We start from the raw sequence: 26,631 nt of genomic DNA, 5'->3' as shown, positions 1-26,631 counted from the left end.
AAATATCAAATACAGGTCCATAAATTTGAAACCAATTAGCCAACTTAAATTGATAATAGTTGCAACAAGCGGCTGCCACTGCCGCTAAGGCTGAGGCTGCTGGCGATCGGCAGCCCGAATTGCTGTCCTAGCATTTGCCTACCAGCTACAGGAAGCCAAAATCTCATGTAGCCTTCGGCCGGATTGGCCGCTAATGGCAGTGCCATTTGTTGACATACGTCGCTCGTGTTGACTTGGCAATTTTCGTCGCTGTCGTCGTTGCTGGGGCAATTGTTGTCCATATTCGTATGGAGCAGCAGCGTCATATGTCTTGTCTGCTGGTGTCTGCGCTGTCTGTGCCCTGCGCTCATGTCGTGCCTGTCGTGTCGTTCTAATCACAATTGTAGCTGCCTCCTTCGGCTGCCGGCCGTGCGTTAACCATGCGACTTTTTATGGCGCTTTTATGCAAAACAACTTAATTTCGAGCCTCGTAACGTTTGCAACAATGCAGCGCGTAAAATATGCACTGCTAGCCAGCCAGCCAGACAGCCAGCCAGCCAGCCAGCCAGTCAGCCGGGCAGCCAGTCGACGGGCGAAACGAAAGACTTAGGCAACAAACTTGCCAATGTACAAATGTGCGCTATTTGCTGTGTTGCGAGTAGCTGTTATAGAAAATTATCTTAAACTGATTTGATATATATTCAAATAGGCGATGTGCGACACATGTTGATGTTGTTGCATGCAACAATTGCAGCATTTGTTGCACTCGCCTAGCGCCAGACACGCAGCCGGTAGCTAGAGCTGGAGCTCTCTAGCGAAACGGATAACATCGCTTACAGTAAACGTTTAGTTGTATTTTAATTAAAATATTTTCCATTTCCCTCGCTGGCAGACAAAAGCGATTAAGTGGTCGGGCAAGGAGCCGGATTGAGATCGAGCCATGTCCGTGTTGTTGGACAGGTGGCATTTATAAACAGTATTAAAAGCTAATTTGGGTGGGAATTGATTGGCATACATAGATCTGTTTCTGGAAAGAGGCACATGCAGATAATATAATAACAGGCTTTTGCCGCATTTGTATCAGTTAAACTTACTGCGAAATTTCCCCAGTAATAAATCGAAATGCTCTTAAAATATAGCCCATCGGTCAGAGGCAGCGCTTTATAAATGTCAGACGGGACATTAATGTAGCGCATTTATCTAATTAGACAAGCGTTTTAAGTCCAAGCTTGAGCCTCGCTCACTTCGCCAGCAGCAACTGGCTGAACGTCTCACGCCAAATAAATTAATCAGCTAATTGATGAGCATAAATTAACCGTATGCAAATAAGCCAATGGGCCAAATGGCGCGATCTTCGGCGCGCTCGAGGCGAGCCAGTTGGCTTATTGATGGCCAAACTGAATTAAATTGGGCAAATGAGCAGCGGTCAATATTTGTCAGGCCATGGACCACCCACTGGCTTGGCCAATGGATCTCCACCTCCTGTTCACCGTCTGCAGAAAGCCAACTATACAACTCAATTAATAACAATTTCTCAGAACAATAATGCAAACTGCGAGTCCGTTTGGCACCCAAAAATTAGATTATCTCTGGGCAACTGCAATTCATTCCCGGGACTCGCTATCGGTCGCTGTCATCGTCGCTTCGGTGTTGCGGAATTAGTTGCTCGGCGCAGGTAAAGGCACAGGCACCGGCACAGGCACAAGCACAGGCTCCGGTTCAGGTTCAGGCTCAAACTGAACTTTGGGCGCGCGAGGTCGTGGTAGCCTCATGTTGCTTCAGTTGCTTTAATTGAAAACCGTACGAAATGGAAAATGGACTTTCGAGAAGGCGAGCGGGCAGGCGGGATGTAAGTTGGTTGCTGTGGAGCAGCTCACTAAATTAGCCAACCGACTTTTTCTAATTTTGCGGCTGAGAGCGCGTCGAGTGCATTTCAGGGCCCGTGACGCTGGCATTTGGCAATTTATGGCAGGCCGAAGCGGTGTCGAAAATAGCGCCAACAACAGGCCAACAGCCAAGCACAAGGATGATGATGATGACGGCGACGACGATACGAGGCTGATGCTGATAGCTTTTTGCAAGTTACTTTCTAATAATGCAGCGAAGACAACAGCAACATCAGCAACAACAGCAACAACAACAAAGGCGATGGGCTGATGTGAATGTGGCAGGGGTTGTGGATATGGATGTGGATGCATTGCACACGAAAGTCATAAGCGCAGCCAAGGCAATTAAGTTCAAGCGACAAGTTGCGCTGCTGGAAGCCAGGATAGCGGCGGGCCAGAGCAGGTGGCGGTGGCGGCATTGCTGGTGCTCTGGTGCTAGTGGTGCTTGCAGCTGCAGCAACATGTTTATGGCTCGAAACGGATTGCACGTAATGGGATTTACGCTGAGCGACAGCGATAGCCTGCGACTGCGACTGTTTCAGCAACAGCTTCAGCTATGGCTAAAGCTTCAGTTACAGCGCCTGCGCCTGCGCCTCAATAAAGCCGATCGCATTACCAATTAGGCGTGCACACTTGGCTAAACAGCCGCCATGTTCGCCACTTGGCTCCTCGGCAAGTGGAAATTGAATTAGTTGTCGCTGCATATGCGTGACTCGGCTCCAATCGGGCCTGCCCTGGTCCGGTCCGGTCTGGTCCGGCCTGGTCTGGACTCGACTTAGACACAGATTGAGACTGGGTGTCGCTGTACACAAACGTATGTGTGTGTATCTGTGTAAACATTTTTTACACTTTGCCACATTCCTCTGCCGCGCGCATAAATCAAGCCACTGCTCGCCTGTCAATCCGCAACGGCAGCATTGATAGCCTCGTCGTCGTCGTCGTCGTCGTCGTCGTCGTCGTCGTCGTCGTCGTCGTCATGGCCAACGTTGCTCTTGGCAAGTGCTCGACCAACACAGCTGGCCACATGCGGCAGTGTGCCAGTTTCCCATTGCAAATTATGGCGCAATGGCTTTAAATCCTGTTTCTGTTGTTCTTTTTATTTTGCCTTACAGCAGTCCTCACCATGTGAAGACGCTCCAAACTCTCGTCCAAACTTAAATTTATTCAACAGGCAAATGGTCTTGACTCTTGAATCCAGTGCAAGAAGCATTTTGGGTCACCAAAAATTGAAGAAAATTTCACTCTAGTAGGATAATATTGATTATAGCAATCTATAATTAATGGTACTAACCAAAAATGTTTATTTCCCCTTGAATTTCAGCTGGTTCCGGTTGCCAAGCGAAGATTAATGTATATCCTAGTTTGTTTTGACATCTTTGATTTTCGATTGCACGGGTCCAGGCGCAACGAAGTGCATATTATTATCTTTTTAAATTGACCTTATCTTTAATTGGGTAAAAATAAAGTGTTTGGTGTTTTAGGCTAAAACGTGAGCGGATTGGCTGAATGCATTTGCGAAAAGTATGTTGTTCACTTGATTTAATATATTTGCACAATATTCATTCGATTTTTTGCTCACCTACATAGTTTGTTTACATATTCAATTTATACAAATAAAATCCGAAGGCGCTTTTTGAAAAAATATATTTAATTCCATGGCGCCAAAATAGCTGCTTCTCAATGCTCACAAGAGCTCGTTGCTATGAAATTCGAATAACGCTGTTCAACACTTGAGCGGGCACTACAAATTTTGATATGGTCACACCGCAAACAGCTGTTAGCAGTTTATGTGAAATAATTAATAACAATAAAATATCTAAGCATAAAACTAAATGAAATAAATTTAAACAATCTGCGACAGTTTATTAGGTAAACTGGAAAGGGATTAGTTGATAAATCGTGGGATTTCTTCTGAATATCTACTGTTAACAACCGCCTGAGTCAAGCAACAAAAAACAAACAACAAAAAAATAGCAAGTGAAGATGTGGAACTTAAAACATTTTGCTGCAAATTTGTATCGACAATATGAGCTTGTTACATGCATTAATATGTTTGAGCCCTGGGAGAAGAAGTTGATTAGTAAGTAATGACATATCAGCATATTTCAACCCAATAAAATTGTTCAATTGTACGCAGATGGATTCGTCTTGCTGATGTTTGTGCTCTTGATATTCTCAAGCTGCGTCTACTTGCCCAGCTATATGGACACGCTGCTCGATGTAATAACCCCAACAAGTGGATCCAACAAAGTGCCAGATATGGTATATGTGCCGCAAAGAATCAGCAGCATTTAAGAACCCAAAAAAACTCTCTAATACACTTACAACCGCGATTTATATATGTATATGCACATAGTACTTGCCCAATTGGTAGAAAACTAGAATTTAATGAAAACATTTTGTGATTTACTTTAACCTTATCAAAATCTGTAAATAATTGAACGTGCCAATGTAGATTCTATTTGCCCATTTAAAGACTTCTTTTCTGTACTCCAAGCACATAAATATGGCCTCAACAACGCGCACTGCCGATATGTTGAAGAACAGACTAATCAGGCCTCCGAAAGAAACTGAATTGGAGAAGTTAACATGTAATTAAGTAAACTCTTAATTCACCGACTTACTCAATAAGTCCAGAGGTGTTTTAGCCACGCGACGCACATAGCGCTGTGTGGGTAGTTCCACCAGTGCCACATGTATATCGGAGACATCCTTTTCGGCATCCTGCTTGCTGCAAGTAACATACATATTTATTATCAAATCACACTTTTTGGAAAGTTTTCGCCTCATACTCATCTGCTGTATTGTAGATTATGTTGTACTCGGGCTCCTCGCAGGAGCTCATGCAATCACAAGACTTGCGCTCTGCGACCAGCCTTTCATGGATGTGCGTCAAACAGATTAAGCCACGAAAGTCGCACATAGGCAGGGAATTCTTGCTCGGCACAGCCATAAAGTGGCTGGTGCAATTGCAGTACAGCAAATGCAGCGCAACGGTGCACTCCACAATGCAGCCGGAGTAGCTGTAGAACTCGTAAATTCCTATGCGGTCCTCAACATGCTCGTGACTATAACGACATCGTCGCTGCTCATGGCTCAGCTCCTCAACATTTTCGTGATTGTACACCTCGATGACGTTCAGTATGAGCTCCTTGTTGTTACCCAAGAGCACTGTCTCGCGTATCATGCCCTCGGAGAAGTGAAAGGGCACGTCGATGGGCGCATGGACATGCACCTGAATGTCGGCGGTGGCAAGAAATTTAAGATGCCCAGCTCCGGTCATGCGATTGTTTTTGTACTGCACCTGCGCTACTTTGCGCGCCTGGTGCGAGTTGAAGGAGTAACAGACCCCATACTCTGTGAATATGGGTAAAAATTGTTCGCAGCACTCGAAGATCTGATTGAGGTAGCGGCACTCCACAATAAGCTCATGGCATTTGGTGCGAAACTGCAAACATATGTGATTAGATTAATTAAGAGAGCTTGGAGAACTCGTATCCTACCACATCTAGCAGCAGTGTAAAGTTGTCTGGACAGTACAACTGATGACAGTTCTCGCAGCTGATGCAGATGCCCCTGAAGAATGCGATCTCGCTGACGAAGTCATCGATGTGCATGTCGTGCTCCATGCCAAAGTAAGTGTCGCTCAGGTCCCAAATCTTTTCCGAGTTGTACAGCTCGCAGACGGTTATGGCTGGAAACGAAGTATTCCAATTGAGGCTGTAATTTAGAATGAGTTAGGTTCTAATACAGTCCCTCGTCTAAAACTTACTAAATGGTATCCAAGTTAAAGGAAACAGATGAGGAAAAGTAACTCTCAATCAACGACCTGGATACGGACCCTATAAACGGCAACGTGTTATAAAATGTGGCCAAATAAAGTGACCTATTTCGCGTAAATGGGTTATTCTATATTATGTAAGAGTTAGCTCTATGTTGTAATTTACCCTTTCAGCGCCAGCGACAAAAAAATAATCCAGTTCATTGTCTGTGAAACGTTTGCTACCAAAGGCAAAACATTTATGCGGCGCATGTCGCTTTTTGACGGATTTTTTTTTGGTGGTTGACCACACAATGCAACACAAAGGAAGCGATTTTCTCAGATAACATCTACACATTGTTCCAAATTCAAATAAACTGAATAAACTTAACAGTGTATATTTTTCTCAGTTGTTATTCAGTGCAGCCTGAATTGGATTAATAGTTTCTTTTAACTGTTTAATAGATACAAAATGTGTGCGTATAATTTCTAATTTCTTTCTACGTTTTTTATTTCTTTTATGGACTGCAATTGATTCCTATGGAAATTAAGATTAATTTGTGACACGTCGTGCTACCGGAGTTCCCCTCGTGATAAACGACGAATAATGTAAAACTAGTGTCTGAGCTTTTTCGCATTTAATTAAAATGCGATTAAATAATTGCTAAACCTTATTTTTGCATTGCTTAGAGACTGGGTGCGACTAGAACCGCAAACAATAAAAGACGTTAATTAAAGCATTCTGAAGCATTTATTCTGATGATTCACTACGATAAAATCGAAACTGAATCAGAATGAAATTTCACATAGAAATTTCACAAGCTGGAAGTTATTAAAGAGGGCAACACACTTGCAAGGTGAGCTGAGGGGTATTACCAACATACGCTCCATATGAATCATAAAAGTTTACGATACTGCGACAATAAATATTCTTCCTTCTTTCTACGTTTTAGGGCTAAAATGCAAATATATAAATTAGCGCTGCGGATAGTTGAACACACCCAGCTTTACAATTCTAGACTGAATTTTATATATGTAAAGATCAGGACTTAGATCAAAATTGGTCACGCATTCCTTGAATTTGTATTGTTTCTGAAAATTAACTATATCTTAGAAACAATTATTTGAATTTGAAAAAGATTGAATTTCAGTAGAACTTATAGCGAATCAAACTTCTTATAACTCATAGTTGAATCTAACAATTCCGATTATAGCGCATTCTGCTGATCAACAGTGAATCATGACGCCAACTTGATATTAGCAAGACAAGGCGTGAGGTATGTTATCTTATGAATATTTATATGTACTTACGTAGCGACTATACTAAAAATATACAGTAGCTGCATCGCCAAGAATATGGCTATAATTTACAAGATTTTTGTTCAATACTTTGGATTCGCTTTTGATGCTGATCAAAGAAATAAAAAGGTTTTCGGGATACCGGCAAAACACCAATTCAGGTCTAATCTGGTCCAACGAGAAAGTCGCATATAGTTACGAATTTCCACTTATGTAATAAGCGTATTGAAACTGAGTTTAAATATCTAATGAAAATATTATGGCTATTATACAAAATCCTTAATTTTCGGGTTTTCTAAGGTGTTCTTCTCTTTCTTTGGAAGGGTATATAGTGTGTCGTAGTTAAACTGCTATATTATTTCACATATTTCAGCAACTATTTTCCTTGCCCACATTTTGCTTATATATCTGTTGCTCTTGCTGCATTTGTATCTTTCCCGATTAGGCGCATATGTTGGGAAGAGTGCAGTTATGTGCATATATACTTTTTATATTAAAACCTTCCCTTAGTCCATCTGGGCTCGAGTAATCTCTTCACCCAAAAAAATAATAATAACCATCAAAAGAATTCATTTTCACTTTGCATATATCATATATTTTACAAGACTACAAACTAAAGTCAACAATCTTGAATTGTGACTATTGCAATGGCATTGAGAATTAAACTAAGACATAAATTATGATGAGAATAAGATGCAAACACGTAAGTCAGATTGGGGTCTTCAATATAGATTCTGGGTGATCCAGGGTAACATGTCCAAGACTGACGCGAATACGCCCGGCTGATTCTGTCGCTGGCCACAACGTCTGCCACCATAGGAGACAATGCCGTACTGGACAAAGCGTATCGTATCCTTGAAAGAATTGCGGAAGAAGAGAGGACCACCAGAGTCACCAGGGCAGGTATGTACAACGCCTTCTCCAGCAGCGCAAATGTGATTCTGGTTGACGTGAGCATCATCATAGAAATTGCGGCAAACATTATGATTCTGTCGCTTTACCACCGCCTTGAGTAGCACGGAGGATGGCTCGTTATTCTCGGTGCGACCCCAGCCAGAGATAAAGAAGCTCTGGTCATAAGATATATCCTGCGATTTACGATCAATCGGCAGGCAGATGGGCTTAATGTGAGTTTTGAACTGAACGGGGCGATCAAGTTTGATGAGGGCTATATCATTGTTGATTGAATTATAGTTAGGATGAGGGCGTACATCTTCTAATCCGAACTCCTCGTAGGGTGGCAAGCAGTGCTCAACGCGACCGCCTAGAAATTCACAATCCTTTTCGGTGCCCAGATTATGCTCGCCCAAGCGCACTCCAATGCTGTCGAGAAAGAATATAAGCAGTTAGTTAAAGGTGCGTGGCAGAATAGAGAGCGTGGACTTACAGCTTTTTGTTCCTGGTCACACAGTGGGCTGCGGTCAGAACAAAGCGATCGGCAATCAAGCTGCCGCCGCAAAGGAAAGGCCGTTCGGAGGTCTCATACTTAAGCAGTGCCAGCCAAGGGAATTCCCCGAGTCTTGCAATCTCTCCTCCGCTTAGCTTCGTGTTTGCCTTCTTGCCGCACTCCGTGACAGAGTTCAGTAACTCCATGCCACGCGAATCGATGCGCTTAAGATCGCCAGTTGCTTGGCCTGTGCTTTGCGGGATTTCAGTTGTTGTGGGATTTCGTGCCGAAAACGTATTCCGATTGTCGTTACCTCCGCTCTGAGCAGTGATCACTGCGGCGCTGGGGCAGCACAAATGAAAGACCTGAGAGGCGAATGATTATTGAGTGCTGGGCCAGTCTGGTTAATTTGTAAAGTGCAATTACCGAACGCTGGCCAATATTGCAGGCCATTTGTCTTAGCTGATTCTGTATCAAACGTGGAATATTCCGGCCATATGTGGACTGCAGATTCCGCACAAACTGACATTGCTGCGCAGGCACACAATAACCAAACTCACCGATGGGAGTGTAACAACTGTTGTCTGCCTCTAAAATGAAAACAAACGTTTACATTTACGATGCGATTAATTGATTGATCAACACATAACTCGTTTGACTGGTTAAATATAAATGTTGAAAGATGCGCGCAGCCGATATCAAATAAACATAATAGAAATATACGCTTGGTAGTCGTATATTACTCAATTATTCAGTTGCCAATTCTAGCCACTTACGAGTCGAGACCAGCGTTGGTACGGCCAATAGCACTAGGCTCAAGACGCCCATAAAAAGCTGCATCCTGTCCAAGTCTCTTGATGATTCCCGTAATTAAAAACTCGCTGCGATCTCGGTTCTTGATCTTTAGCTCAACTCGCGCTCTTAACTGTGAATGAGGCACACGCCGACGTGTGCCGCGCTTTTGTACCCTCAGCTCGCGTGCTGGGTTAGCTGCTTATTAAAATGCATTAATGATAATTTACCCACCTTTGAGATAATGTTTTTCTCAACTGGCCAACAGGTTTGCCGCTAGCGTCAATGCAGCACGTGTGACCGGTGCCAAGACTAGAACGTATCATGGATTTGTTTTTACCCACAATGTCACTGATTTAGTAGATTGGCGTTATGTGGTGCAGGTGAGCGTCGGGCAAGCGATTAAATTCCAGGAAACCCCCCAGTGACCGCCCACTCTGTCTCACTCTCACTCTCCCGCTTCTCGCTGTCTGTCGCACATTTTTAATCCCAGTCGCTTCGCTCTCTGATGCGTTGGGAAAGTAAAGGTAGGTAAGTACGCCAGATGGGGTACTTTTTTTTTCAACGGGTTTGCTATTTTTCTAATTGCTATCACAGCTTCCACAGTCGTTTGCCCACGCCCATGCAGCAGTGATCTGGCTAATTGCACGGGTTGCCCAAACTTCTTTTCGGAAATCCCACGAATCTAAATCCCCGCAAATTGTACACATTTTTCTTTGTTTTTATGTCATCTCTGGGGTAATGAAATATCCAGCACTTGTAGCTTTTTGAAATCCCCGAAAGTTTGATGAACGAGATATGCGTAGGTGTACATACATACATACAAATAATTATGTAGGTAGATTTATGAATCATATATATGAATAATATTGCGGATGTCGCGTATTTCATATAGCTGTTTGTTGACAATAAAGTCGTAAATCTGTTTAAAGTAATTTTAATCCAGCGCCAGAATATTCATTCAACTAGTATATTAACCTATTCTAACCGCAAAGCTTAATACTTCATACACAACTACAAATACCGGGACTTAAAATTTTCCAGACATAGACATACCCATGTTGTTGATCGTGATAAGCCCAGTAACTCGCAATAATCAAATTAGACAAGCTTATTAGTTAAAAGCGAGTAACTACAACAATAAATTCACAGTCAATTAGTCAATTTACAGTCACAGATAATATCTTTTCATTATTATGAAATCTTGTTTATTAGTTGATGCAATATCAAAAGGGCTTCTTTTATCGTATATACGTATTAACGAGTCGGATTTTTCGACAGATTCTGGAGAATGAAAAAAAAAAAAATTGGTTACATGAAAGTTAAATATTAACAAAATTTTATGATTTTCCTCGAGTCACCCAGTATGTAGGTGTGTAAATATTTTTATTTGAAAATATGATTGTTATGTCAGTGTTGCAAATGCTGAGAAGTGCTGCGATCTATCGAAGACACAAACGTATTTGCAAACGCTGCGAAATGAATGAAGCTTTTAGCGGAGAAAACTACCCTATCATAAAGGTTTTTGATAAATTAAAGTCATATAATATATATCTATAAAACCTCTTATCATATTAGAAAAATATGTAGTAAGGTTATACATATTTTCTTATATTTACTTGAATATGTATCTAAAATGTATGTCAAGTTTAAAGATGAAGCATATTTTATGTTTTAAGCGACGCATAGTAATAAGCAAACAAATATATATTTATAAAAAATAAATACAACATATTTGACTAGATAATTTACATTATTTAATTTAAAGATGTTTAAGGTATTAATAATATTTATTTATCTCTTTCTTAACATGGCTTCCCTTTGCTGGAATATGAAAACCTTCATATTAAATATAAAGTTTTTTAAATATATAAAAAATTGTTAATATGTTGCATTTAAAATAAAAAAAAATTTATTTGCCTATTGAATTAATCCTAAAGCCTTTAAAGTTAGAATAGCCAGCATTGTTTTTGATTCTCTATCAAGAATTTCAGCCAAGCCCCATTAATTTATATTGTATATTCATTATCTGCAGAGAACTCAGCCGGCTGATCGAGTCCGCTTTGCGAGACAAACAAAAGACGGACTCATGTAGTTGCTGCAAAGCTGAAAAACCGGTAATCTAGCCGAGCTCTGCAAAGAAATAGTTCTCAGCAACAATAGTTGCTCAGGCATTCAGCCAAGAGAGCGAGAGCGAGAGAGAGAAAGAGAGAGGGAGGGAGACTCAAACTTGGCTTATGTTGACAATACAATCCACAGTACTCGTGCCCTGTCTACCTGCATGGCACCTTCCAGCTGGTGGGCAGCAACAGGTACCTGAGGGAGCGCAGCTGAGCAACTTGAGAAGAGCGAATCGAAGTCTGGCAGAAAAAGACCACGTAGACCGCCGCTCACGTTGTTGGAATTCATTCCACAGTGAGACGCCGTCGCGATCGCAAGTCTCGAGCGGAGCGAATATCTTGAGCACACACAAATATCGAGCAGAGGCAAAGCTTGAAGAGTCAGGCCAGCAGATGAAACGACTGTTAATTAAAATTCAATTGCATTATTAAGTGTCTATATAGTATACACATACATATAGTCGCAACGGAGTGTGCGAAACGGAACCGCAAAACTCAGAATCCCATGACGCCATATTTGTTTTTTCAACCTGATTGAACGTGAACGTCCCGTGTTCGTGTGAGAAGTGTCTGTGAATGCCAAAGAGAATCATCTCGAGGCGGAAACGAAAAGATTCTGTGTGAAACGAAATTCAAAATTCATTTAAATAAGTGAAGCTCAAAACAACAAAAAATCTAAAAAAAAAAATTAAAATAACGAAGAAAGAATAAACAACAACAAAAAGAAAAAACAAAGCCCCGTCAACTTTTGTGGAGTGTGCGCGTGTTTTTTTCGCTGATATTATGGTCGGCAGAGCGTGTGTGTGTGATGTTGCAAGTGTATGCGTGTTTTGTTAGTGAATGCGACTGGCAGTGTACAAAATATCCGCTTACCTAAGCGTACAAATTCTCTCGCAAAGGCTTAAGAACCACACTTGAATACCGCACAAAACACACACACAAACAGACACATACAGACACGCACACACTGGCGCATACCTGTATGTGTTTGTACGTGGCTAACATATAAAGCAAAACCAGAAAATCCACATTGTTCGGTCTCGGTGCGCGCCTACGTTGCCTACGCTACGTAAAGAACGCGCATAACGTAAGACGTTTTGTTTGTTATTGTTGTTGCTGTTGTTGTTCTTGTTGTTGTTGTTACTGTCACAATGGGCGACTCCACGCCCATTTGCCGCTGCCGTGTACTCTATCTGGGCAGCGCTGTGCCGCGCCAGAGTAAGGATGGCCTGCAGGGCATACAGGAGCCATTGCGCAGCCTCTATCCGTCAGAGGGCGCTGTGGGCGCCAAGGGCATCGATAGCTGGCTGAGCGTCTGGTCGAACGGCATACTGTTGGAGAATGTGGACGAGAATCTGAAGCAGATCACGCGCTTCTTTCCCATCGAGTCGCTGCACTATTGCGCCGCCGTGCGTCAAGTGCTTATACCGGAGCGCGGCAATGCTCATCCGGAGCCAAAGTTTCTGCCGCTGGATTCGCCATTTGCGCGCATGCCACGCGCCCAGCACCCGCCCATCTTTGCAGCCATACTGCGTCGCACCACTGGCATCAAGGTGCTCGAGTGCCACGTGTTTATTTGCAAACGCGAGGCGGCGGCCAACGCTCTAGTCAGATGCTGTTTCCATGCCTATGCTGACAACTCATATGCACGCCAGCTGGAGACAGGCAGCACTGTTGGTGGCGGCAGCAGCGTCTATGGCACGCTTAAGAGCGGGGCCGGCAGCAAGTCCAATGGCGACCTCACCAGCGTCGGCTTGACCAACGGCCATGGTAACGGTCACCATCATCTGGCCGGGCAGGGCGGCTGGAGATCGCGCGCCGGCAGCACCACAACGTTAAATAGCCTGGGACGCACATCCAATGGACATGTGCTCAATGGCTCTGGTCTGGGCATGAATGGAGGCAGCACTGGCAGCGCCGCCGAGGGCTACACATCAGTCAAGAATTGTGAGTATTTCAAACAATCGAGTTTGTTGCCTAAGTCTTTCGTTTTGCCACACCCACTGCCATTGTAGCTTTGTAGCTTGCGCCTTGAGAACTTTTGCCCCATCAGATACAGCTACTCGCCCAGGTACAGTTGCCTAAGTATAGCTGGCATGTCATCTAATTAGCTGCATGTGACCGGCACGAAACGTTAGAACAGTCTGAGATAAAACGCAAACTGCTTTGTCTCCCATCTCAGCTATGATCTCAGCAATCAGGTAGCTAAGATGAGACGGCTTTCTATACCCTTTTACTGGTTCCTATAAATATGTCAGCAGATTTGTAATAAATTAAATGAGCTATGTTAGACTTCTCTGTAGGTATGTCTCTCTATATGAATGCTCACCTGAATGCAGTCCCTTGTCCTTATGATGGTGTTTAACTTTAGTTTTGATATATAATATGATTTTTTATTTAGCTGGCTCTAGATCTTGGGTTTTTTCCAGCCAAATCACAAATCGGATATAATAATATGGAAATATTGTTTAAATGCGCAACATATATAAAAGATAGTTTTTTTCGGTTGAGCTTGTGTTATACAATTCCTCTCAGGTCGGACCTTGGTTCCTCAAATATGCTCCAATTTTAAATTAAAGAATTTTGTATTTTATGTGTTCCTTGATTTTGAGTTATTATTATATACAAAAAGTACCTCAAATATTGTTTGAAAAAAACGAAAAAATGGTTCAATGGAGACTTCAGTCGCTGAACCCCAAATGTTTCTTTTCTTTGGACTGTTTAGTTAATTACTTAGAAGTGCAATATCAATAAAATGAGCTAAGATTTTATATAAATAGCAACAATGTTGAAGCTTTATCGTTTATCATTAAAGTAGCTACAAAAGATGAGCCTCACCTTGAAACACACACACACACACACACACACACACACAGACACACACAGTTGCTGCCTAACAATATGTACAAAGAAAAAACATTTCAGCACGCCTCAGACATTGTTGAAAAATAGAAAATGTTGTCACAGCGTCGAAAGTATTTGGGTGCAGTACAGGTATTTTATTTTATTTTCAGTTATTGACAATGTTTTTTTTTATGCACGTTTCTCGGACGCCTGTCGTTCGGACTGATGACTGATGGAGGGCCCGGCAAGTGCCAGACACGAACCTTTAGCCGATGGTGATGTTGCTGATGGTGTCTGGTAACAGAGAAACACTTACGGGTAGTCGACGGTGCGCTGTCTCGCAGACTTTTAAACACTTTCCACTTATTTAAATTTCGTCGACAGCGACAGAGGCACAAAAATCGCCGCTTTATGGCATTGGTTGTTGTTGCTGCTGTTCGCCTGGTCAACGACTGCCTTTGAAGTTGAAGTTGTCTCGGTTATAGCAAAGTTATGATAATTAGCATGTAAATTGCTAGAGCTGAGGAAAGCAGCAGCAGTCAGCAGCAGCCACGTTAAATGTGTTTCGAACAAACCAACGTCCGCGATCTCTACTCTCATGCCATGCAAATTAGCCGCATTTCGCTTTCGACCTGCAGCCCCTCCCTGGGCCCAGCTGGAAAATCTTAAATGTCTGCATGTTTATTAAGTAGAAATGCGACCAATAAACCCATCCGAATGAAAGCACTTTCTAACCAAATTGGCTGTAATTGTCATGAGTAAATACCTTAAAGGCAACTGCTAACTGTTTCTACTCATTTTATTTAATTAATTTTTTTTTTTGCTTTTTCAAGTATCTTTTGCCTTATCATTCAAACTAACTATGCAAAGCGAGTGACTTGCTCTAAGCTAATTAATAAGGCTTATACCATCTTATACCTGACCATGGCAGGCACATAATTTATTATTTAGCGGCATTCTCACAGCCTCTCTCACAGTTGTTGTTGTCATTCTCAAGTGCAGTTGGTGGACTCACATCCAAACACACACACACACCCAAACTTGATTGTTGTACCTGTGCAGGAACTGTGGTCGCGTGCAGATTAGCGGACGTCGGCGCCGCCAACGCTGCCAACTTCAGGCCGTGGGCCCAGTGCCAGTTGGGGGGCGCACATAAGTCTTATACACATGATCGTGTATATATATATATAAGTATAAATATATATGTACTCAGTGAGCACATAAATTGAGATGAACGCGTGAGAAAATTTTGGGTTAGGGTTTATTTTTGTTATGACTGTTTTCCATTTGCTGGGCTTTGGACTTGGTTTTGGTCTTGGTCTTGGTCTTGAATTGGTTTGGTTATTGCCCTGCTCGCCACTTTCTTGTGTCAGTCGCAGTCGGAGTCGGTGGTGGGAAGTATATATAAGTATATATATATACACATATGGCAGCTTGCTGGGAAGTGTGAAATCGACTGGAAGTAGAGCCAGACCCGTGACTAAGTGTGCAAGAGCCAGCTCTGAGGGGGGGGGGAATTCTTAAATTTGAGCGTGTGAGCAAGTGAAACTTTATTTATGTATGATAAAATCTTATACGATACACGTGTATATGTTTTTGTATCTGTGTGTGTCTGTGTGTTTCTGTCCAGGTCGTAGATTTTCTATTAATTAACATTGTTAATTTGCTTGAAGACAGTTTCGAGATTAAGGTTTTGCTGCCGCTCATTGTTGCTCTCTATGCGAATTGAGGTTGTGTCGCCGTGTGGTATCAGTGAAGGAATCTCGCGTACGACAGCTACATAATTGCTTCTCTCCATCTCTCTCTCGCTCCTACTCTAGCATTTAATTCTTAATTGAATAAACTAATTTAAATTGCAGCTGAATGGCGCGAAAGTGTGCTTGTTTTGCCTCTCAAGTTTATGCCACGACCTCAACTGCCAATTGTTGGCCAAGTCAGTTAGCGTACGTTCAGGTCCATTGATAAACAACATGGCCAACAATTTGGTATCGCGACAGTCTCCACACTTGAGTGTAACCGTTGCCGTTGGCAGTTGGCCGCGCCTCTAGCCTGTTGATCCAAGCAATTCGCAGGTGGCTTTGTCGACAGATTTTGTGGTACCATTTAAATGGCAAAACAACGAAAAACATAAACCAAACCGAAACAAGTTGCACATTGTTGAAGACCAGATTCCAGTTTCGGAATGAGACAACGGCACAGTTAACCAAAATTTGACCTACATAGCCAGGGGGGAAAAAGCGCACACAAATCTCGTTTGGCTGGACATGATGTAATCAACTAATGGAAATTCTATTAGGAAATCAAGTGGAAATCATTTAGGCAGCAATAGCTGTTGCAATCCAAATTAAATATTTAAAAGAAAAGTATTTATATATAGGAAAAAAAAACTAGTCGCTGCTTGGCATGCAAATATGCAACAAAAGCAACAGGATGGCCACTTGACCATGACTGAAATATCGAACAGTGGTGGGCGCAGCAGCTAAAGAAGTGCCAACAGGTTCCAACTTCCGCTGGCAGCATGCGGCATCTCTAGGAGCGGCAGTGCAACAATTTTGTATTTTTTTCTTTTCCTTTTTTTTGCTGCTATTACGAGCAACGATCTCTAGTGGTTGTTGTTGCATCGCTGTTGCAGTTGCATTATTATTATGCAAAGAAGCTGGCCAAAGACTGAGCGTGAAATATGCAGATAGACAGTTTGTGAGACAGAGAGTCAGAGAGGATAGGCAGATCAAGCGAGTGGCAGGCACATTAACCGAAATCCAGTTGCAGTTGAATGACTTCGGCCGGTTGCATGTTGCAGTCACTCGGCAAAAATTTCTTGTTGACTTGCAACATTTTTTATTATGATTTTTTTTTTCCGCGGTCTATCTTTGTTGTTGCCATGTCGAATTGCATTTAAGCAAAGCTCGATTACAGAAATTTGATTTTGATTATTTTCAGTGATTGAAGTGGCACAACAAAAAATGCTTCCATCAAACTCAAGCGAATTCCAACTTTTGACCTACTTTGCATGCCACCTCTCTCTCTCTCTCTCAATATTGCTTTCCATCTCTTTCTCTCTATTGTAAACGAAAGCAATTTTCCGTAATCAAGTTGTTATAGTCATGATATAAAGAATATAATCTTTTGTTTTAATAATAAAATGTGCAGTTCACATGTACAATTATTTAAAGAAAATTATGATATAATTGAATTTTTAAAAGTTTTTAAGAGCTTTCGATTAATAATAAATGGCGACTTTTTGTTACAGAGATCTTTCTTCTTTGCTTGTGAGTTTGCGATATTTTGAATTTGTTGTACATAGTACTGGATCAGAAAGAAAAGACCAGGTTTTATAGAATATTTTTCATATCTGTTTATTATAATTAAATATATCTTGACTTGCCTAAGCCGATTTTTCACCTAGATCTTTAAGTATATGCAATTTTTGTTGATTAGTGTACTCAGCCGGAGTTAGATTTAATCAGCTTTTCCTGAAGCCATTTTTGTTTTAGTTCAAATGGGTTTTCCTGCGAAAAATAATTGCAGTCACGTCAGTCGACTGATTTCACCATGGAAAAAGGCCAAAAAATCTTTTCAATCTTTATTGTCTTGTGTTGTCGGATGTGCCTGGCGACACACACTTAACTCCAGACCCCAATACATTTCAATTGGTGCCTGAGCATATGAATAACTCACAATCTATGGGCCTGTAGGTGCTTCCATTAGTCACTCGTCTGGCATTCTACGTTGGCGTCGTCCCAGTTCAGATCTGACTCTAGCTGCGCAGCTGCAGCACGCTGGAGTCGATGGCGGTTTGGGGCATTGGGGCAACCAGCCGCGGCTGGCTGCCAGCGGAAAACGAAATGGCAAACAAAAACAACAACCAAATTCCAAGCCGCATTGCGGCTCCATTTTTGCATCAGTGGAGGCAAAAACAAAAACAAACTGAAGAAAAACAAAAATTCAAAGGCGCTATTTGGGCTTCTGGCACTCCCCTTTCCGTTCGGAATTTCGCTGTGGCAAAGGCAGCTGAATGGCAAACACGCTTAAATGCCAACAGTTTGTTTTGGCCAACTTAAGAAACATTAAATATTTAACTTGAGTTCTCATTTCGAGGCAGTTGCACAGATTGCCATCGATTTGAGTCCGCCCGAGTGACTCACCGACTAACCTGCCCCAGCTCCAGCTCCAGCTCCAGCTCAAAACGTTGGCCAGCTTAACGTGGAAATACAATTTTCACGCACGCATGCGCTGCGGCCGGCCACTCGCCACATTAAGTGAGAGTATTAATTTTACTTTTCGTGAATGGAGTGTGGTGCGGTGCACATTGCTTATGACATAAGTATATATATAAAGAGTGTGCGATAGAGCAGCGGTGGGGGGGGAGGGGAGAGGATCAAGCGAAGCAGCAGGAGTAGCAGAGGGCCTCTGCTTGCAGCTGGCTTAAACAATTTCACGTAATTATAGCAGCTAGCGAAATGCGAAACAATTAAAAATTATAAATCAACTTCCACGCTCAAAGCAAAATTAGCGTAAATTGCAACTGGAAGTGTAATTACCAACTATATTTTGCATTTTTGCCAAGCACTTAAAATCAAAGCCAACTAACTGGCTGCTCGGCCAATACAATGTTCAGGAATTTGATTGACTTCCGCAAAACATTTACGCAGATTATGCTCCGAGCGTGGTAAAAGCTACAAATCGATTGTTTAAAGACCAATTCAAAGTGAAATCGTGGTGTGAGTTTCACCGGCTTGAGATACAGATACGCCATGGCCATAATCTTTGTAAATATAACTAACTAGGTAGTTCTTGAGGGCAAATATTTGTAATTTGATGAACTTAAATATATTTTACCAAACAAATTTTAAGTTGTTGTATCCTGGTACATATGTCACTCCATATTCGACATATCCGACCCTGTAAAGTTAATAGATCTTTCGATATATTTGTCTAGACAAACTTGATCACAGTTGGCAGAGATTTGTTGCTACTATATCATATAGCTTCCATATTAACGATCGGTTTTAATTGGAATATGGGCAATATCTTAATTTAAATCCTTATTTTTCATATCTGACCAATATATCGTATGGTAAATGATATATATCAGCCGCGGCTGCCCGCATAATTTTATACACAATTTCAACGTTAAGCCAAAACCACTTAAACTCACTTTCGAATATCGGTCTGAGCTTGAAAAAATGAAAGTTGCAAAGATATGGATCTATATATATATAAATATATATAAAACGCAACTGAGCCAGCCCTAGAAGTTATGTGAGAACTGGCGAAATGGGTCGGACAGCTCTTTGGCCATTAATTTATATATGTAATGCATTTGACATTTGGCCATGTGAAAAGCGCGCTAATTAAGAAACAACCGAAATGAAGCGTTTCCCACCAAAAGTTTTGCAGCTTGTGCCGCTCAAACAATCAGTTTACATTCATATATAAGTATATATATATATATAGAGGGCAAGATGTGCCCAAGAGTTCGCTCTCATTTTCAACGGCAGTCAGTCGAGTACGTTAGCCGCGTCTCGGGGGTCAATAGACCCCAAAGCGAGCGCACATTTCTCATGCTAGAAGCGGCGACAAAGCCACAAAGCAGCAAAAGAGCTGCAAAGCCCCAGCAGAATGGCAAAAAAACATTGGAACCAAACCAAATTATGGCATGGCTAAGAAGCAAAGATATAAAAAGAGATACACAAACAAAAAATAGAAGAAAAACAAGAAAGAACAGCTGTCGTCGGCACGACGAAGATTATATACCCTTGCAGATGTACGATATATATATATATTGAAAGTATAAGTATATATTGAAAAGTACAAATGGTTTTCATTCAAATATATTATTTCCGAACGATCTGAACAGAAAAGTACTAAAGTTATCCGAAACATCCAACTCGATCATAGTACTTGGAAGATTCTCAAAATGGCACATTTAGAATTTAGAGACTTCCACGAATTCAAAATGCAACATCTTTCAAAGGTCAGATTTTAATTACTTCAGTTAAATGCATTTAGAATTTATAGAAAATATTATTTTAAAATTGTGTATATATCATTTAAATAAGTTAATTTTGTAGTACGTACCGAGAGCTTTGATTTATATTTAAATTTTACCACATTTTTCAACAATTTAAAGAACCTTAGAGGTCACATTGATTCTATAGAGAATCTATTTGAGATGGCATCTCCTAAGCGTTACGAAGCTCGTGTCTAAATTAAAATACTCTCAGTAAGGGTATACAAATAAACTGACTCGTCGCTTTGTTGTCGTCTGCCGGACTGGGCGGCGACTGCGACTGGGGCTGGGTCTGGGCTGGTTTTTTTCTGGCAGGAACTCTGGGTGGCGGGGCGCAACGTTAGCCGCAGGTGTAGCCGCCGCGCTAAAGTTATTAAATTACCGTTATTTATTACAAAACCGTTGCCATTGCTGCCATGGCCCAAATGCGTTGCAGAACCGCGCCAACCTTCATCGGCGGCGACAAAGGCGACGGCGACGACGGCGTTGATAGTAACGGCTTCGCACATGCTCGTGTGTGTGTGTAGCTAGTATATTTGTATCTGTATCTGTTGGACACATTCGCATTGCCTAACTGACCAAGTCACACACACACACGCGTACGTGCGATGGGAACAGTTAAGAGTCGTCAAAGCCACATCGAAACGCATTCAATTGCCTCACAATCGATTCATTTGAATGCGACCGCCGTCAACTCTTGACGGTCTTGGCCCATATATTTCTTCTGCCTTTTATTTTTTTGTAAACATTTTTGGCTTAGACGCGCTCGGCTAATTTCCAGCATTTTGGTTAATGTAAATGCCATTGGCCCGGCACTGGGCCGCTCGCCTGTTGCCGCTTGGCACTTGGCACTTGGCACTTGGCACTTGGCGCGTGAATCAGCGCTTTGGCAACAGCCAAAACGATGACCGGTAATGTGAGACAAGTGCGGCCATGGTATTGCGCCGCAGCCATGACCCCGCCACCAACCCTCCCTTCGAACATTAATAGTTTAGTGGACAGCATCCATTGGCCGCGAAGGTCAACCAGCTATCGACTGAAACCCAAGACCTGCATTCAGATCAGTCGATCGAATGATATCTTATACGTTTTTACTTGTTCTTAACAGAAAGCTGTTTTTTTCCCTTTTAATATATATGTTTACCAGTGTATTGCTTATATAATTAAATAAAGTAAATGCTTTATACAGTAATGGCGGGTATTTCGCTTCTTTGCACGTATAAAGTATTTTCACCTAAATCTAAAATCAATTATTCTCATACTTTCCGCTTGATTTGGAACATTGACAACGTTTTCATTCATTTAAAATTTTATAATTTCCACGCAGGTTGATGGATTTACCAAATAAGTGAAAGTATTCTGTAATGAAAATTTAAAATATTCTTTGAAAATGAGTTTGACAAGTCCAAAAGTTGCATGCAACCATTTACCAACAATGTTCACCCCTAGCGAAAGCATTTTTTGGGCTAACTTGATTCGTTCAACATCAATCAGTCAATCAATCAGTCAGTCAGTCAATCAGTCAGCCAAAACAGTGAAGCATACCAAAATGCACATGAATTGTATAATAGCCGAACACTTAAAGTTTCGAATAGTCATAGAAAACGAATACGGTTCGGCTTTAAGTTAAGATTTATTTTGAGAGAGAAATTAGTTTTAAGACGTGACTAAGGTTCCAAGTTTCTAAGATCGATTGAATTTCTTTATGTACTTACAGTTTATGGTAGCAGTGCCGACCTGAACGTCACTGTGGATGATGGCGAGGCCTCTGTGTACAATGGAGATGAGAATCACAAGGTGTGGAGCGGCTCACAGGATCAGCTGGACAGCATAGGTGCCGTAGAGAGCCCCTATGAGCTGTTCACCGGCAACAGCTCCACGCTGGGCAGGCCATTGCGAGCGCGTCAGATAAGCGCGCCCATAGACGTGCCACCGCCGCCTGTTAAGGAGGAGCGCAAGACGAAGCGCGACAAGAAGTCGTCGAAGTCAAGCGGCAGCCAGAGCTTGTCGGGCACACTAATCAGACCAAAGCCCATGCACCCGGCGGCGGCGCTGCATCGCTCACAATTGCACGCCGGACCAGGGCCGGGTACCGGACCAGCCAGCGTTATCTATGGCCCCGTGTCCGGGCCGCATGCCGCGCGCCAATATCACACAATTAGTCATCGCGGTTTTCCGCCCGGTCCGCCGCCGCATCATTCACATCCACATCATCCACCACACGCACATCCGCATCCGCATTCGCATCAGCATCAGCATCAGCACCACATGATGCAAATGCATCATGCACAGCATTTGGGTGGCATGCCCCCGCTGCAGATACCCATGATGATGCCGCCACAGCAGTACGCGACGCTGCAGCCCTCGCGCTCGACCAGCAAAAAGAAGAAGAAGGACAAGAAGAATGGCGGCGTTGGCGTGCCCGTGGGCATGCCCATTGTGCCGCCCATCTACGCTTATCAGCAGGCAATGGGCGGTGTGCCGCCACCACCAATGGCACAGTCAATGATCGGCGAGCCGCGTCCACTGAGCATGTCCAGCCGCAAAATGGCCGCGTCCATGGGCAACGGCCTGGACGACTCTGGCAACTCGGGCGCCGAGTCACCATCACCGGGCGGCACAGGCATCTATCGGCGCAAGGGCCATCTCAACGAGCGCGCCTTTAGCTACTCAATACGCCAGGAGCATCGCAGTCGCAGTCACGGCTCACTGGCCAGCCTACAGTTCAATCCTCCGGACATGAAGAAGGAGCGCGAAATAGCCCAAATGGTAGCTGGCCTGGACCTCAACGATGGCGAGCGCAGGCAAATGGCGCCGGGTCCGGCCACGCTGCAGCGCAAACAGGCTGCCATGGCGAACGGAGGACCAGGTCCAGCACATCCACATGCTCATCCCCAGCATCCGCATGCGATATATGGCCCACTGGGTCCCGCAAGTAGTTTCGGCAAGCCGCGCAGATAAGTTGCCAAACGATTTGAGCTTAAGCCAAGCTATTCCGCACCAGGAATGCTGTCATCTGAATGAGTACACCCGATATGGACTAGGAGAACTATATATACATATATATATATATATACATATATAGAATATTACAACATTATAGCGATGCTGGTCAATTTAGAAATGGAATCGAATCAATAATAAAATTTAAAAGCGACCAAGCTGGGCTCCAGCGACAGACTTTAATCACATTGGGTAACCAATATTGGAATTGATATCGAATCGGAATCGGAATCGTTATCGATATCGATATCGTTATCGAAATCAAATCAATTATCTACAATGAATATGTGTGCCTTATTAGGTTTATACTTTAAGTATATATATTAAACATGAAAATTCCTTTGCCCATAACCAGATAAAAGCAAAGACAACATATAATCGACTATAATAAATAATGTAGAATAATATAATACACAACAACACTTGACAACGTGTAAATCAAATGCGGCAAACAAGTTGTTCCCTTGTTTTTATTTTCGAGCACAAATGTAAAATATCTTTTCGAATGAATAGAGTGTTAAAGAAGAGCTAGCAAAAAGCACTTACGAGTAGACATAAAAAACATACCTACAATACATATCTTTCATTCTGTCCATATTAGCATCTTAAGGCGCAGATGTATTAGATATGCACATGTGTGTGTAAACATAATTTCAAAAATATGTACAATAAATATAATAAAATGTTAACGAAATGTTTTTGCCTGGGACTCTCACAAAAGTGTTTTGCAAAATGGTCTCTCCTAAAAGCCAAGATCTATTTTTATAAAATCTGACGACCGTTTGTGCTGCGGGTTTCGTGTGTAGGCCTAAGCACACCTTCAAGTCAATTAGCATGCGCGGGCACAACATGAATAAATACACGGCATTTACATACATACCCTGTATACCCTGTACGTCAGTCAGCATGTAACTGATTGGCATAGCGGGTGGTGTTGAAGGGGCAACAACGCGTTGCGAGTGGAGCCGACTGACAGCCGATACACGCTGGAAAAAAAAAACAATTTATAAATCTTAAACTTAAATACGATTCAAATGAAATTTCAATAGTTACAACTTTTTAATATCTTTTAATATTTCGGTAAAGTGAAGATTGAAAGTCAAGTACGGATTAAAACTTGAACTTTGCTTAGAAGACCTTAATAAATTTTAATAAAATAAATTATTAATTTATTAATGATAAAAAATATCATAAAATTCATTAGCAGATTAAAAATGCATACTTAAACTGAAGTCTTCATCTGAGTTTTGAATATTTTGCACTTGATCATTTTATCAAAATCATAAATATTTATTCTCCCATAAAAGTCAAATAGATGGAACTTTCAGTTAATTAATTGTAATTTCTGTCAGTTCGTATATATTTTAAAATTGATCATAATTAAATCAAATATTTATCTGTATGCTGCAATTTTATCACAGTGTATGCATTGGCTTGGGACACCCAACAGAATATTACCTGAGGTTATGTGGATCTACGATCGCGATCTATGCCTAGACTCTAGCTCAGCATATGGGCTGTCGTGGGCTTCATAAATGAATTTGCATGCGAATTCCTTGCATGTTTTGACTGTCGCTGGCTGCTGATTTGCATGCGAATGTCAGAGGCGTGCGAGGGCCGCGAAGGTTGCTCTCTGGCATTTTCAAACACAAATAGTTCAGATATTTGTTAGCAAGCTACTAAGTTAACAAAAAATAAAATAAATAAACAAGCGAAAGTTGCAACGAACATATTTTATGTGCATATTCGAATTTTGAGTGATGAAATCGTCGAGAGACTGTCGAGAATTTCGGCAGAGCTGAAAGCTAACTGGCGAGAGATGACGACGACGACGGCGACGTTGGTCGCGAGCGATTCCAATTCCGATTTCACTTCCAGTTTTTGGCTCGACGCTACTTATTTATAATGCCGAAAGCAAAGATCATCGCAATTCAAGCTCAACTTTAACTTCCACTTCTTATGGGGGCAACATGTGTGAGCTGTATATTAAAAGATACAAATACAGATACAGATACCGATGCATCGTCTCAGGTGAACAGGTTAATTTTTAAGCAGTTTATAACTACACAAAAGTCAAAAGCGAGTTACATCAGTGTCCTCGTTTTATTTTTTATATTTTTTTTTTTTGGCCACAATAATTGCAGGCTGGGTTTGTACCTATTACCTGCACCTATAGCCATTTACCTTTATGTGCGTATTACCTAATTGCCGGCAGGCGCGAAACGTATATTTTGCCAGCCGCTTAACGTATAAATCAAAATTGGCAGTTCCAGTTTGCCGTGGCCCAGGAGTTATGCCTCTTAGTGCTCGGGCTGGGAGCTGCAAGCTGGGATCCGGGGACCGCTGCTTAAGCATTGCGTAAGAGATTTTCAATTAAAATCGCGTACTGGCCTGGTCTGGCCTGGCCTGGCCTGGCCTGGCATGGCCTGATGTGGTCGTCTGTGACGAGGACAGGCATATCCCTCTTGTAGCATCTTGTGCTGGCGGCACTCGCTGTGTGTGTCAGCGGCACAGCCAGCGCTGGCTTTATGGATATTCCACATTTATGCAACAAGAAAATGCGGCAAGAAAATGTTTTCCATTTCCAGTTTTACTCGAATACCAACGCCGACTTGGGCAGCTGGTCAAGCAGGCAAATTGAACTGAACACACGCCACGCCACGCCACGCCGCAACTTGTCTCTTTTAAGTACCTATAACTAACTAGCTGGTCTAGCCGATTACGGCTGACCCAGCCGAGGGCTAAAAGGCATTGGGCGCAATCACGTTGACCCAAATGAATGGCTTGGCCAACCTTAAATTGCGTTTCAAACTGAGAACTGAGCTTGGAATTGCAATTATTTTCGAATCTGCATTGCAAATATTTGCCATTAACTTTTAGCTACAAATGCATTTTAAACATTAGAGTGACATTCGACTTAATCGCAGCAAAGTGGAAATTGTTGCTCCAGTTTCTTACTAAGCGCACTAAAAAAAAATCATCACAACTAGCTATTAATTCAAAGTTAACTCGTTTTATTATTAAGTATTATCAAGCGGATAAATAATTTCCACCTATCTCACGTACAAGACACATCAAAGCTTGACTAGAAAATCGGAGAGTACAAAAAGCAACTGTGATATGGTTAAAGCGAAAGAACTTTGGAAGAGCTGCTCAGCTTTTTATTCCGATAGCAGCCAAACTATGTGTATAATCTTTTAATATTTAATTAGTATTCAAATCGAATAATTTTAAGCCATTCTTTCAAGCATGTTTAGATATTACATAAACAGATTGCTTATACAAAGAACCTATTATTATGCATATATTCATGTGACAAAGCCATGAAACGGCTCTTAAAGCGTTTCAGCCCGATCCGAAGAACCGCTCTGTTGAATTGCGTGAGCAGCAATCGAGACCTCGAAACACCTGCAAGCAGCAAGAAGTCGCCGTTGCCGTCACCACACGGCACCACAGAGCACCACAGAGCACCACCACTGATAGTGGTGTCCAAGACGGCAAAGAGCTCTCCATGCCCATGGACAGAAATGTGCCGGCTACGGCCCACA

The 26,631-nt window shown here is 42.2% G+C and overlaps 4 protein-coding genes and 1 long non-coding RNA gene across 6 annotated transcripts; 2 read left to right on the top strand and 3 right to left on the bottom strand.

Moving 5' to 3' along the window:
* Positions 1-3,477: 3,477 nt before the first annotated feature.
* Positions 3,478-4,340, top strand: LOC135435270 (serine palmitoyltransferase small subunit B). Its single transcript, XM_064692244.1, has 2 exons — positions 3,478-3,945; positions 4,003-4,340. The coding sequence occupies exons 1-2, from the start codon at positions 3,849-3,851 to the stop codon at positions 4,158-4,160; spliced, it is 255 nt and encodes an 84-aa protein (XP_064548314.1). The 5' UTR covers positions 3,478-3,848; the 3' UTR covers positions 4,161-4,340.
* Positions 4,272-5,850, bottom strand: ppk31 (pickpocket 31). The gene is made up of 6 exons (XM_064692234.1): positions 5,813-5,850; positions 5,638-5,751; positions 5,369-5,585; positions 4,658-5,313; positions 4,490-4,596; positions 4,272-4,435 (listed from the first exon to the last, which is right to left on the bottom strand). Exons 1-6 carry the CDS (start codon positions 5,848-5,850, stop codon positions 4,272-4,274), a joined length of 1,296 nt encoding a protein of 431 aa, XP_064548304.1.
* Positions 5,851-7,496: 1,646 nt separating this feature from the next.
* LOC135435266 (phenoloxidase-activating factor 3) lies at positions 7,497-9,245 on the bottom strand. Its single transcript, XM_064692238.1, has 4 exons — positions 9,088-9,245; positions 8,738-8,901; positions 8,312-8,676; positions 7,497-8,247 (listed from the first exon to the last, which is right to left on the bottom strand). Exons 1-4 carry the CDS (start codon positions 9,149-9,151, stop codon positions 7,647-7,649), a joined length of 1,194 nt encoding a protein of 397 aa, XP_064548308.1. The 5' UTR covers positions 9,152-9,245; the 3' UTR covers positions 7,497-7,646.
* A 2,155-nt stretch (positions 9,246-11,400) lies between these two features.
* On the top strand, positions 11,401-23,752 carry LOC135435272 (uncharacterized). The gene is made up of 2 exons (XM_064692246.1): positions 11,401-13,170; positions 21,798-23,752. Exons 1-2 carry the CDS (start codon positions 12,375-12,377, stop codon positions 23,039-23,041), a joined length of 2,040 nt encoding a protein of 679 aa, XP_064548316.1. The 5' UTR covers positions 11,401-12,374; the 3' UTR covers positions 23,042-23,752.
* Positions 23,753-23,793: 41 nt separating this feature from the next.
* LOC135435273 (uncharacterized) lies at positions 23,794-24,755 on the bottom strand. 2 transcript variants are annotated; one of them, XR_010437358.1, is made up of 4 exons: positions 24,542-24,755; positions 24,306-24,428; positions 23,964-24,069; positions 23,794-23,891 (listed from the first exon to the last, which is right to left on the bottom strand). It is a non-coding gene; the product is annotated as an uncharacterized LOC135435273 (long non-coding RNA). The 2 variants fall into 2 exon arrangements; XR_010437359.1 differs by lacking the exon at positions 24,306-24,428.
* Between the last annotated feature and the right edge of the window lie 1,876 nt (positions 24,756-26,631).

Source organism: Drosophila montana, unplaced genomic scaffold (assembly GCF_035044405.1).
Source record: "Drosophila montana isolate Dmon_TW-CO22-7 unplaced genomic scaffold, ASM3504440v1 contig_3541_1, whole genome shotgun sequence".
Lineage (NCBI taxonomy): Eukaryota > Metazoa > Arthropoda > Insecta > Diptera > Drosophilidae > Drosophila > Drosophila montana.
This window is presented reverse-complemented; position numbering and strand designations above follow the sequence as displayed.

Excerpts from the sequence above, each read along its gene's own strand:
- LOC135435270 (XM_064692244.1), top strand. The coding sequence starts at position 3,849 with ATGTGGAACTTAAAACATTTTGCTGCAAATTTGTATCGACAATATGAG. Across the intron at positions 3,946-4,002 it reads CTGGGAGAAGAAGTTGATTA|ATGGATTCGTCTTGCTGATG; the intron begins GTAAGTAATGAC and ends AATTGTACGCAG.
- LOC135435272 (XM_064692246.1), top strand. The coding sequence starts at position 12,375 with ATGGGCGACTCCACGCCCATTTGCCGCTGCCGTGTACTCTATCTGGGC. Across the intron at positions 13,171-21,797 it reads CTACACATCAGTCAAGAATT|TTTATGGTAGCAGTGCCGAC; the intron begins GTGAGTATTTCA and ends ATGTACTTACAG.
- ppk31 (XM_064692234.1), bottom strand. The coding sequence starts at position 5,850 with ATGAACTGGATTATTTTTTTGTCGCTGGCGCTGAAAGG. Across the intron at positions 5,586-5,637 it reads TTTAACTTGGATACCATTTA|CCTCAATTGGAATACTTCGT; the intron begins GTAAGTTTTAGA and ends TCTAAATTACAG. Across the intron at positions 4,436-4,489 it reads AACACCTCTGGACTTATTGA|TTTCTTTCGGAGGCCTGATT; the intron begins GTAAGTCGGTGA and ends TCTCCAATTCAG.
- LOC135435266 (XM_064692238.1), bottom strand. The coding sequence starts at position 9,151 with ATGCAGCTTTTTATGGGCGTCTTGAGCCTAGTGCTATTGGCCGTACCA. Across the intron at positions 8,677-8,737 it reads GCAATATTGGCCAGCGTTCG|GTCTTTCATTTGTGCTGCCC; the intron begins GTAATTGCACTT and ends TTCGCCTCTCAG. Across the intron at positions 8,248-8,311 it reads GTGACCAGGAACAAAAAGCT|CATTGGAGTGCGCTTGGGCG; the intron begins GTAAGTCCACGC and ends CTTTCTCGACAG.